At 36.8% G+C, this 13,421-nt stretch overlaps 1 protein-coding gene and 1 non-coding gene across 4 annotated transcripts in view; one reads left to right on the top strand and one right to left on the bottom strand.

Annotated features, from left to right (window-relative positions):
* Positions 1-3,084: 3,084 nt before the first annotated feature.
* The window catches only part of SLC30A6 (solute carrier family 30 member 6), a 38,910-nt gene continuing 28,573 nt past the window's right edge, over positions 3,085-13,421 (bottom strand). For all 3 annotated transcript variants that reach the window (XM_020288622.2, XM_076000656.1, XM_076000657.1), the window contains 3 exons: positions 12,958-13,005; positions 10,348-10,416; positions 3,085-3,735 (listed from right to left, as the gene is read on the bottom strand). In XM_020288622.2, coding sequence (XP_020144211.2) covers positions 3,235-3,735; positions 10,348-10,416; positions 12,958-13,005 — 618 coding nt within the window. In that variant the 3' untranslated portion in view covers positions 3,085-3,234. The remainder of the gene's footprint in view (positions 3,736-10,347; positions 10,417-12,957; positions 13,006-13,421) is intronic.
* Positions 3,895-3,998, top strand: LOC142870329 (U6 spliceosomal RNA). Its single transcript, XR_012918745.1, has one exon. It is a non-coding gene; the product is annotated as a U6 spliceosomal RNA (small nuclear RNA).

Here is a 13,421-nt window from a genome sequence, read left to right as displayed (position 1 = left end):
AGGTGTTGGTGTAGGCAACACTTGGCCTGTATGTTAAGGTAGTCACTAGAAAGAAATTCTGGGCACACTATTTGTTTAGCAATTGGGCACAAATTCTGAAAATTTTTAGTTATAAAATTTTAGAGCTGATATTTTACAGATCAACTAATTCATTCCCCTTCCTAACTTTATAGATGAGAAAGCTTAGAGAAGTTAAATGATTTGCCCATAGGTTACAAAACTTCTTACACAGTAGCAGCATCAGGATTGGAGTCCAAATTGCTTGCCTCCTAATCCTGAATTTTTTCCATTACAATATAGTGGATTATATACAATATAATCCATTTAATGGATTAATCACACTCCATGGAGCTTACTCTTAATCACAAACCACGGGCCAAGTATTTATTTATTATTTTGAGGCAGAGTCTCACTCTGTTGCCTGGGCTAGAGTGCCATGGCATCAGACTAGCTCACAGCAACCTCAAACTCCTAGGCTCAAGCAATCCTCCTGCCTCAGCCTCCCGAGCAGCTGGGACTATAGGCATGCACCACCATGCCCGGCTAATTTATATATATATATATATATATATATATATATATATATATATTTTTTTTTTAGTTGTCCAGCTAATTTCTTTCTGTTTTTTTAGTAGAGATGGGGTCTCGCTCTTGCTCAGGCTGGTCTCTAACTCCCAAGCTCAAACAATCCTCCCACCTCGGCCTCCCAGAGTGCTAGGATTACAGGTATGTGCCACCATGCCCAGCCTGGGCCAAGTATTTAAATCGAACTTCCTTTTTTGTCCAGCTTCAAGTGATTCTGGGGCAAGATTTACTACTAGTCAGGCTGCTTCCTGTAGGCCTATGCTGGTCAAGTTCCTCATATTTATATCTAGAAGTTAGTCTGAACTTGGCAAATAATACTTCTCTATATAATAATGCATGAGCCAATGTCACCTTTAACAGCTGGCATTACTGATTTTCAGTAAGTAGGGCTAATTCCTACACAAGCCACAGGTAACTCTGAGTGACCTTTCTCAAACAGTGTGAGTAGGTATTTAAGCATCTTTGGTGGGACAGCTACACAGGTGTTGCCTCTGAATGTTGAGAAAGTAGACATAAAACCTCACACAGACCTGTGTTTGGTACCTGAACACTTTAAAATCCCACAGGGAGGCTGGGTGCCGTGGCTCATGCCTGTAATCCTAGCACTCTGAGAGGCCGAGGCGGGCGGATTGCTCGAGGTCAGGTGTTCGAAACCAGCCTGAGCAAGAGCAAGACCCTGTCTCTACTATAAATAGAAAGAAAATTAATTGGCCAACTAATACATATAAAAAAAATTAGCCAGGCATGGTGGCGCATGCCTGTAATCCCAGCTACTCGGGAGGCTGAGGCAGAAAGATTGCTTGAGCCCAGGAGTTTGAGGTTGCTGTGAGCTAGGCTGATGCCATGGCACTCTAGCCTGGGCAACAAAGTGAGACTGTCTCAAAAAAAATAAATAAATAAACAAAAAAATAAAATCCCACGGGGAAGGAGAAGACATGCATGGGGTGGGGAGCACATACCTCTTAATCATCACTCAGTACATGGCAGTTCTTCAGATTTCATGCATGACCCTAATTCACATTCAGATGAGGTCAATGGAGAAAAAAATCACCCTGTAATAGTAGACCAATGATAGAAAGGCTCCCTTATTACATTTGGTGAAGTTTCATTTTCTCCAGTAGTCAAGGTAGCGTAGGCATTTATTTCTTCGGCATGTCAAATGCCTGAACAGGGTTGCAGATGTCAAACACAGTGACCAACTCCTCACCAAGAAAAAGATATTTAGGCATCTTATTACCACAGATGACCACAATTCTGCTTGACAGAGATGGCTTCTTGGATGTTTGTTATTCCACTGTGAAGAAATGGGATTTGTAAATGTTGTTCCTATTTAAAGAGGATGAGTTGACTGAAGAAACTGTTGCAAAAACAAAAGTCTTCTCTAGATAGCTGGCTATGGCTGGGAAAGTCATAGAACTCCAGGAACACTGCATTCCAGGAAAGTTGAATCTATTTTCAAAATCCCTTTTTAAAACCATAATTATAGAACTCATGACAAAACAAAACAACAACAAAAACCCCTCAAAGGTAATGTGTGACTGCTGCTTGTTATACTTTTTGGAAGTAATACTGGCCATGTTGGAAAGTCCTTAAAATCTGCATTTGAAAAACAACCAAAAAATAAAATAATCTACATAATTTTCACACTTCATCACAGTTAGCAAATCACCATTTTTGACAAAGCAAAACAAAAAAAGTTAGAAACTGCCCACTGCAGCTCTAACAGTACTGTATTCTATAATCTAAGGTCAATTATGCGTTGGTAAAATTATGTTATGTATACTCAAATTCTTTGTGCAACTTTGAAAAGACATCAAATTCCATATTATGTATGGAATTCCATATATTTTGGTAATATATATGGTACATTTTGTTAATAAAATGAGAAATTTAAAAAGTCAATGAAAATGTGACATAAAAGACAAATTCTGACATTATGTTATTAGATTAAATGTAACATCAAAAATTGGGATTCTTTCATTGCATGTCACCAAAGGCTGGGTATTCATTTAGTCAAAATGAAACACTGAGAATCATGAGCTATTTACAAATGCACTGAAATCTTTAAATGAGAAAAACGTTAACAAAAACCCTAATAATTAAAAAACTTAAATTGTGCTAGATAGAATGTGTTCCAAAATTTCTGATAAAAAATTTTGCTTTTAGTTTGCAAGACCTAATTCAGGAGAACCTCAAAGAAAAACATAGCAAGTAAAAGAGACTTTTACTTTTTGAATGGGCATTTTTTTCTTTCCTAAAATGTGTATTATTCAAGAAACATGTTTACAAATGTCACTGAAGAAAATACTATAGTCTTAGAAATATGAGATTCACTTATCAAATGGCTCTCTTATAAAGGTAAGTCATATCACACCGCAGTCAACTACAAGATCAAAGATAACAAAATCCAAATTAAGAGAAACACATTTTCTAAAGGAAGCCTATTTAAAGCCTAAAACATTTACAGGATCTCACTGCCATGAATACATTTTACAAAAATATAGTTTCATAGGTTTAATGAAATATGAACAAGCCCTATTATTCCCTAACATTTATAGTAAATGATTGAACAGTCAATGCAAAGTTAGATTACTAAATAAATTGGAAGCCAAGGAGTCAATATTCCTCATAAAAATAAGTTAGTGTCCATCATGGTCTTGATTGTCCAATTCTATTGTTAGTTCCATATCTACTTGGTATATTTGTAAAACCAGTCCTGAATCCTTGGGTTGCTCCAATTCCTGGAACTCCAAGTCCTTGATTAAACATGCTGCTATAAGGTGTGTTTCCATGATTAAGACCCAAACCATAAGGCCTTGTTTGTGTATTTAGAAGAATAACTGGGTTCACATTTTTTCCAGGGCTGTTAAAAGAAAATTCTGGAGGTGGACTACTAGGTTTAGTTGGAGTTGATGTAACAGGGTTCAAATCATCAGTACCCTTTAAAAGAGGCATTGGGATTATGTGATGGTCTGAAAAGTTTAGGACATTGGCTGCAACAGGCCCAGATAGTAAGGCAGGCCTAATCCAATCATCCTTGAAAATTTGAACAGTCAGAGTAGACACCAGCGTGTATAGCCTGTTGGTCACATGAGCAAGAACCATTTGTTCATTTGCATCTCGTCGAATTCTTACATGCACTGATCCAGCCTAAAAGGGGAAAAATTGTAAGAAAGATTGCTTAGAATTACACTAATAAAAATTCCATTAGAAGTGAACATTTTATTTATGATTTGGTCAGTACTTGGTATTTTCTTTAAAACAAAAGAAACCTTAATGTCTCCTTATTTCTTAAAAGATCCCTCACTGGTGCTCACTTCAGCAGCACATATACATAAAATTGGAACAATAAAGAGAAGATTGGCATGGCCCCTAAAGAACAAAACAAAACAAAAGATTCCTTACTGATGGTTATCAACATAAAAAGTTAATGAAATAATCTGTGACTGTTTGAAATAAAAAAAGGAAGAGAAATCCATGTAGGAGGAAGATAGGCAAATTATAATGCAAGGAAGAATATACATGAAGTATATGAAAACTACGATGGAAGGGCAGAAAAGGTAGGCATTAATTCCAATTGAAGAAGACTTCAAAATAATATGGCATTTGATCTAGAGTTGATGATTAAATGGAATTTTAAAAAGCAGAGACAGATATTCTACACTGAGGGAACAGCAATTAAAATGTATGGCATGTTCAGTAAGAACAAGCAATAATACTAATACATAAATAAGTGCAAATATTTCAGGAGACAGAAGGAGAGAGAGATAAGATAGGGAGGGAGGAAGGAAGGGAAGAAAAAAAAGGATGGAAGGGAGACATAAAAGGAAGAAAGGAAGGAAAGGAGGAAGGGAGGGAGGAAGGAAAAAAGATAGGTAAGTAATAAAGTTCAAAACAAAGATTAGCAGATGGCCCTAAAATGATAAGGAGTTTTGCTTTAACAGTAGCAACTGAATAGAAGTGAAATAATCAGAGTTCAGAAAAATTGCAGGTATGCATGATTGGTAATTAGGTAGGAAATGAAGAAAGCAGAGCTAGGACAAAATAAGTGGGATCAGAGAGGGACAGATAGCTTCTTCATATCCCAGAGGCAAAAGTAGGAGGGCTTCATACCCAACTGTAAGTAGCCTATGAGGGAAATGGACTCATCAAAGATGATTTCAAGGTTTCTAAGGGTAGACAGCACCAGGTATTACAGTGATAGTTAGATGTTTATTAACTTAAAAAGGTGTTTACCAGAAATTACGTTTTTAAAGTGAATAATAAATTAGCAGGTACAGCAATGATCCTATTTTGGTTAAAACACACACACACACACACACACACACACACACACACACACACACACACGAAAAAGATCACAAATGACAGTACTTATCTCTAGATGGCAGAATTATTAAGGATTTTTACTCTCTTCTTTATGACTTAGTTAAAATTTCTTATTTTTTCTAGCAATTGGGTACTATTTGCCTAATAAAAACTTAAATAACAATATATAGTAAATAAAGTTAAAGAAAATGGCCAGCAGACACTCCATGTTGGTTTCCAGATAAACTTGCATTTTCAAAAAAGAAAAAATTTTCACAAAATATAAACTGCACATAAATTAGCCAAATGGTTTCATTATACTATGTCTAAATCTACAACTTAGAATACAAAATAAAGAACAGTAATAGAGAGTTATTGTTAATCATGAGATAGAGAAAATATCTATATAACCTGAATTTGACTTCTAGTTTACTACTGTTAGGTAAGACAAGTCATATCTAGAAGTCAAATCATCTTTGATTTCTCCCTTTTATTTGCCACTACCACCTTACAGTTGGCACTATAGAAAACAATAAAAGACACTGTATCCTTTTTCAGTCTGATATGGAAATTGAAGTAATTAAAATAAGGACAAACCATTTTCAGAATATGAAGTTAAATAGTCTCCTATGATTATGGTGCATGTGTTAATCTAAGGATTTTGTGATATCAATTTTTGGCAGTTCAAAAGCTTGTTTTATTAATTTCCTGAATCTTAACCACAGACTACAAGATAGGTATGGTTTCTAGATGGCCAACTTCTGAATAGTTGAGATGACTATATTCTTTGTGTTTATAAGCTATCTAGCTTAATAAACACTTGTCTACTTACTAATATCATCAGCACAATTAAAAGAATGGTTAACAATTAACTACATGACTGGAAGTGTAGAGTTCTGAAAGGAATTCTGGAAAGCAATTTGGCAATATACATTAAAAACCATAAAAAAGGTAAATATCTTCTGACTCACAGAAACCACTTATAAAAATGAATCTTAACGGCCTCGGTGTGGTGGCTCACACCTGTTATCCTAGCATTCTGGGAGGCTGAGGCGGGAGGATCACTCAAGGTCAGGAGTTCGAGAGCAGCCTGAGCAAGAGCGAGACCCGGACTCTACTAAAAAAAAATAGAAAGATGCCAGACACGGTGGCTCACGCCTGTAATCCCAGCACTCTGAGAGGCCGAGGTGGGTGGATCGTTTGAGCTCAGGAGTTCGAGACCAACCTGAGCAAGAGCAAGACCTCCTCTCTATAAGAAATATATATAGAGGCCGGGCGTGGTGGCTCACGCCTATAATCCTAGCTCTCTGGGAGGCCAAGGCGGGCGGATTGCTCAAGGTCAGGAGTTCAAAACCAGCCTGAGCAAGAGCGAGACCCCGTCTCTACTATAAATAGAAAGAAATTAATTGGCCAACTGATATATATATAAAAAAATTAGCCGGGCATGGTGGCACATGCCTGTAGTCCCAGCTACTCGGGAGGCTGAGGCAATAGGATCGCTTGAGCCCAGGAGTTTGAGGTTGCTGTGAGCTAGGCTGACGCCACGGCACTCACTCTAGCCTGGACAACAAAGCGAGACTCTGTCTCAAAAAAGAAATATATATAGAGAAAAAATAAGCTGGGCATGGTGGCGCATGCCTATAGTCACAGCTACTTGGGAGGCTGACACAGGATAGCTTGAACCCAGGAGTTTGAGGTTGCTGTGAGTTAGGGTGAAGCCACGGCACTCTACTCTTGTCTCAAAATAAATAAATAAATAATAAAAAAAATAGAAAGAAATTAGCTGGACATCTAAAAATATATACAGAAAAATATTAGCTGGGCATGGTGGTGCATGCCTGTAGTCCGAGCTACTCAGGAGGCTGAGGCAGAAGGATTGCTTGAGCCCAGGAGTTCAAGGTTGCTGTGACCTAGGCTGATGCCATGGCACTCTAGCCCATGCAATGGAGCGAGACTCTGTCACAAAAAAAAAAAAAAAAAAAGAATCTTAAGGAATAATCATGGATATGTGCAAAGACTGGCCCATAAAAATGTTTATCTCAGCCCTGTTTATATAGGAAAAGTAGAAAACAATCTAAATGTCCATTAGGGGACTGATAAAATAAATTATAGCATATTTATATAATGTAAAACTCCACAGCCATTAAAAATTATGTTGGGGTTCTTGGAAGATGACAGCAGTAGCGGCAGTTTTTATAGTGCCCCAAATATCCCCATAAAAACATAAAATCTATGGACAACATATATAAAAGACTAGGTAACATGGTACCCTATGAAACTCCAAATCCAAAGCTATAAGCCCTTCAAGGTATCAGAATCTCCCTTTTCTGCAGGAGAAGCAAAAAGAAGGAACAGGGCATCTGATTGACCTAAAAACCCTAAAGCAGCTAACTGATACTTAATGGAAATCTAGGACAGTCAATTTGAGAAAGGCAGCTGAAACTGGGAGTTTTGTACATTTCAACAGTGGGTAAGTACACTGGGTTTGCAATAAGGACTGAAGGACTAGAGCAGTTTGAGTCCTGTAAGTTCTCAAAAGTAATCAGGCAAAGTTCTCTTCTAGGACAAAGCCCCACATTAAGAAGAAACAATTGGGAAGAGAATCCAAATTAAGCAGCATAGTAGAGACAAAGAATAGAGGTGGTTCAGATAATAATGTAAGAGAAGAACAGAGCTAGAAGAAAAAGTTTTACTTTACAAAATCATCAGAAGAGGGAGCTCTAGACCCATGAATTTATACACACTATCCTAAACTGCTCCTAACTTTAAAGATCAGGAAAACTAATTTCAAACAAAAACGAGCAGCCGGGTGAGGTGGTTCATGTCTGTAATCCCAGCACTTTGGGAGGCTTAGGCAGGAGGATTGCTTGAGCCCAAGAGTTCCAGGCCAGCCTGGGCAACATACCAAGACCTTGTCTCTACAAAAAAGTTTAAAAAAGAAGCCTGGTGTGGTGGCACGCACCTGTAGTGCTAGCTACTCCAGAGGCTGAGGCAGGAAGATTGCTTGAGCCTAAAAGTCTGAGGCTGCAGTGAGCTATAACTGTGCCACTACACTCCAGTCTAGATGACAGAGTGAGACCCTAACTCAAAAACAATAAAAAAGCAACAGAGAATACAAATACAGTACAGATTATTAAAAATCACCAGAAAGATATAACTATAAAACAGATAAAAATTATCAGCTACTTTTTTAAAACAAAAGACATGAAACAAGAACATAAATCAGAACTTAAAATCCTTAAAAATGCAATCACAAAATACAAGAAAAAAATCACTACAGAAATAAAAACTTAACTAGAAGGAATACAAAGGCAAATAAACAAAGAGGTATACCTTCAGAGAAATAAAAGATAAAAAAGAGGAAAATTTTCAAAATCAAAAGGAAATTAAGAGATAATAAGGATTTGAGAGAAAAATAACAAATATAAAAGAAAGGCAAAGATCCAACATACATATAACAGGAGTTCCCCCAAAAAGAAACCAAAGCAAGAGAACAGGATAAAAATTACAAACTGTAATAAAAAATCTTCCCTAAATATTTTAAAAACTTTTTTGAGACAGCATTACTGAAAGGGTACACCGCATACCTGAAATAACTGATGTTAAGATATATTCTACAAAATTACTGGACTTCAGATAAAAATATCTTTTGAGCATCCTGTCAAAAAGATCAAGTCACATATAAAAGAAAAGAAGTCAGATTGTCATTAGGCATTGTCATAATAATGTTTATGCCAGAGGTAAATGGGGTAATGTATTTAAGAAACTCAGGAAACAAAATATATACTCAAAATTTTATATCCAGCCAGACTAATCTTTAATTTTATTTATTTATTTTTTAAATTAAATTAAATTTATTTTTTGAGACAGAGTCTCACTCTGTTGCCTGGGCTACAGGTGCAGTGGTGTCAGCCTAGCTCACAGCAACCTCAAACTCCTGGGCTCAAGCAATCCTATTGCCTCAGCCTCCCAAGTAGCTGGGAATACAGGCATGCACCACCATGCCTGGCTAATTTTTTCTATATATTTTTAGCTGTCCAGGTAATTTCTTTCTATTTTTTAGTAGAGACGGCGGTCTCGCTCTTGCTCAGGCTGGTCTTGAACTCCTGAGTTCAAACGATCTGCCTACCTCAGCTTCCCAGAGTGCCAGGATTACAGGCGTGAGCCACTGTGCCCAGCCAAGCCAGACTAATCTTTAAGTATAATGTGCACAAACTTCTTTTTTCGTTATTTTTTTTCTTTCCTTTCCCTTCCTTTTCCTTTTCTTTCTTATTGACTGAGACAGAGTCTCACTCTATCCCCTGGGCTAGAGTGCCTCGGTATCAGCCTAGCTCACTGCAACCTCAAACTCTTGGGCTCAAGCAAGCCTCCTGAATAGCTGGGACCACAGGTGCACATTATTACCCCGGCTAATTTTTTCTATTTTTAGTAGAGATGGGGTCTCGCTCTTGCTCAGGCTGGTCTCAAACTCTTGACCTCAAGCAGCCTCCTGGAGTGCTAGATAAACTGCTTTCAACATCCAAGAATTTAGAAAATGTTGTTCCTAAGGGCAGGGTCCTTTCTGAAAAATTTACTAGCCAATGAGTTTTAGACATCCAAAATAACTAGAGAGAGGAAGAGTCAGGGAAGGTGGAGGTAAAGCAGCCATTTTCCCACTAAGAGACCATAAGGCTGAAATTAAAGACCACAAAGTGAATGACATCATTGAACTGCTGGACCAGCCCTGAGTTCCTTATCTCTGGAATTTGTACTGTTAGAAAAATCAAACCCTATTTGTTTTTTTTTTAATCATATTGTAGAAGAGTATTTAATGACATGAAAAATTGTTCATGATATATTAAGTGAAAAGAATAAATTTTAAAACATCATGACCTCGTTTTCTAAGGAGAATAAATGTATAAGTATAAATACCAAAATATCAACAACAGTTTTCTCTAGATGATAGTATTATGGTCATTTTAATTTTTTTCTGGGTACTTTCCTGTATTTTCCTCATCATTCCTGACGTAAGAATAAAACTATGCCATAATACAGTCTCTCTGGTAATGAGGTCCAAACTGGATCAGAAAACATGGAATTTTATGCTAAAGCAAGTTGTGTTATTAAAACTCTTCAACATGTTTAGCAAAATCTCCAAAATTAGAACTACCGTTTAAAAAGAAAATAATTGCACTTTTTACTTCTGCAAAATTTTCATATTTAGAAATTATACTGACTATGGACTTGCCTTATCTGGACACTCTTGTATTAAGATTATTAACAGTTGTTTGAAGGAAAAAAGAAAAACATCCCTTAATTAATCTCAATTAGGTAATTAAATCCATCTACATTTTAGACTTTGTTGAATACAAATATGGATCAAAGACTCTGAAAATTTTAAAGAAATAGTGTTTTCAGGTATGAAAATTAAAAACGATGTTTTAAATTATAACTAAAGTAACATAAAAAGCATACCAATGAGCCAAAACCTAAGGTCCAAAAATGTTCATTTCGGACTTCTAAAACTCCATCCAAGGTAGATACCTAATTAAGAGCATAGAAACAGGTTATCAGAATTGTCTGTATTTGACATATCCAACATGGTTTATTCACATTATGGACCTGCTTTAAGCCTAGAAATGACACGGCCAAATGCTGCACAAGGACACTCACCAGCCAAGGGAAGCCCAATGCCATTCAAGATATCATTCCTGCTTGCTGAGTACTGATCCAAGACCTTGTTTTCCCAGTTTCTTGTTTGCACCATTCTTTTAGAATCAGTTCCCAACTGCTCAGTCATAACATCCCCCACTCAACTTCTTCAACAGCGTGTGGTTCTTTTCATTTTATCAATATTGAATACATTTATATTCAGGGTGTTGTGGTATCAGATTTTTTTTCTTTTTTTTTCATTTTAAAATAGTAAGGGGGTTCAAATGTTTTAGGTTACATGGATCATTTTTTGTAATGCTTGAGTCATGGCTACAGGTGTGCCCATCACCCAAATAGTGATCATAGTACCCAGTAAGTTGGTTTATTCCCCTTCCCTTCTCCCCCTGCCCCTGGTTTTATTTCCACTGAGTTTTATTCCCCTCTGTGCACATGTGTGCTCATCAGTTAGTTCCAATTCAATAGTGAGTAAATGTGGTGTTTTTCATTCTTGAAATACTTCACTTAGGATAGTCTCCAGTTCCATACAGATTGTTGCAAAGGTATTAATTCATCTGTTTTAAAGCTGAGTAATACTCCATGGTGGTATAAATATACCACGTTTTTTTTTCTTTCTTTTTTTTTTGGCCAATGTGGGAAAGCAGCATACATATACCACATTTTATTAATCCACTCATGAACTGATGGGCACTTGGGTTGATTCCACATCTTTGCAATTGTGAATTGTGCTGCAATAAACATTCAAGTACAGGTGGCTTTTTGATGAAAAGTCTTCTTTTCCTTTAGGCAAATATCCAATAGTGGGATTACTGGATCAAATGGTAGGTCTTTTAGTTCTTTGAGGAAATCTCCAAACTGTTTTCCACAGAAGCTGTATAAACTTATAGTCCCACCAACAGCATATGAGTGTTCCTTTCTCTCTGCAGCCACGCTAGCATCTATTGGTTTTGGACTTTTTAATAAAAGCCATTCTCACTGGGGTAAGGTGATATCTCATTGTGGTTTAATTTGCATTTCCTGATGATTAATGACACTGAACATTTTTTCACATGTGTTATTAGCATTCAACTTTCTTCTTTTGAGAAGTTTCTGTTCACGTCTTTTGCTCACTTTTTAATAGGGTTGCTAGTTTTTTTTTTCTTGCCAATTTGCTTGAGTTCTTTGTAAGTTCTGGTTATGAGCCCTTTATCAGATGTGTAGCTTGCAAATGTTTTCTCCCATTCTTTAGGTTGTCTATTTATTTACTCTGTTGATTTGTTTCCTTAGCTGTGCAGAAGCGTTTTAGTTTAATCAAATTCCATTTATTAATTTTTGTTATTGCCATGATTGCCATTGGGGTCTTAGTCATAAATTCTTTGCCTAGGCTGATATCTATTAATAGAAGAGTTTTTTTTTTTTTTTTGGAGACAGAGTCTCGCTTTGTTGCCTAGGGTAGAGTGAGTGCCATGGCGTCAGCCTAGCTCACAGCAACCTCAAACTCCTAGGCTCAAGCGATCCTTCTGTCTCAGCCTCCCAAGTAGCTGGGACTACAGGCATGAGCCACCATGCCCGGCTAATTTTTTCTATATATATTAGTTGGCCAATTAGTTTCTTTCTATTTATAGTAGAGACGGGGTCTCGCTCTTGCTCAGGGTGGTTTCGAACTCCCGACCTCGAGCAATCCACCCGCCTCGGCCTCCCAGAGAGCTAGGATTACAGGCGTGAGCCACCGCGCCCGGCCTAGAAGAGTTTTTTCTACATTTTTTATTTATTTATTTTGGTCTTCTCAGTCATTTCTTTTTCTAGATTCTCTTATAACAAATCTCTGCATAACACAGGATAGTGTTTGAATGTGAGCAGACAGGAAATTCCAAAGCCAGATACATAGTATGTAGCCAATGGGTATAGTGGCATAGGAGTCATACCCAAGGCCAGGCTTCGATGGTTGAGACAAGTAGCCAAGTAGCCAGCTATATTGGCAAGAGCAGCCACTGTGATACTGCCAACCAAGAGTATAAAATAGCCCCCAAATCCAATGAGTTCAATGATCTTCAATAGTTAGCAGATGGAAATTTATAACAATAGAAAGCCACAGATGAAGATGTTAGGTGGTGAAGCAATCAACATGTAAAAGTGGCCTTTGACTTTATCAAAATCCTTGGTTTGAATACAGAGTCATAAAAATCACAACATTTATACAGCTGATCTAGACCATTACCTTCCACATTTATTTCAAGTGAATTTGGCTTCCAAATTGAGCAATTCTTCCAATTTTTCTATTTTTGCCACTATCTCATGGCTCCTAAAGTGTTTTTATGAAGAATACAAACTCTCCTAAAATAAAATTCTAGGTAGGGTTGAATAAAGTATTATATATACTTACCCTTTCTATTTCCTAATATAACTTTAAATGATTTTATTTACTATTCATCTTACCTCTCTGATAAGTTTGTCCAACTGACCAATAACATGAGGTGGTGTTGTCTACAGAAAAAAAATAAAATAAAATATGAATAACCTAGGAGAAAAAATAATTTTGCCAATAATAGTCTTTAATATTCAAGAAATGACTAGAAAAGTAATATTTTAGTGCTATGCCCTATGTAACTATTATTGTTATTACTACTTCTGGAGATGGAGCTACTGCCTCTAAGTTTTAGGAAAGGCATGAAGGTCAGAGAGAAAGAATAGGGCTTACGTACACATCCAGCCTTGGAAACTACCTTTCTATCCATGAACTTATCTACATGTGTTCCTATTGTTTCAATAAGTAGCAATTTGTCATTTAAAATTTTACGTTTGAAATTTAAAGTTTAACTGATACAATGGCCGGAAATAACAAAACAATCATAACCAGATTATACAACAGCCAAGGCATATTACCTGAGGGAAAATAAATA

This window comes from Microcebus murinus, chromosome 3 (assembly GCF_040939455.1).
Source record: "Microcebus murinus isolate Inina chromosome 3, M.murinus_Inina_mat1.0, whole genome shotgun sequence".
Classification (NCBI taxonomy): domain Eukaryota; kingdom Metazoa; phylum Chordata; class Mammalia; order Primates; family Cheirogaleidae; genus Microcebus; species Microcebus murinus.
This window is presented reverse-complemented; position numbering and strand designations above follow the sequence as displayed.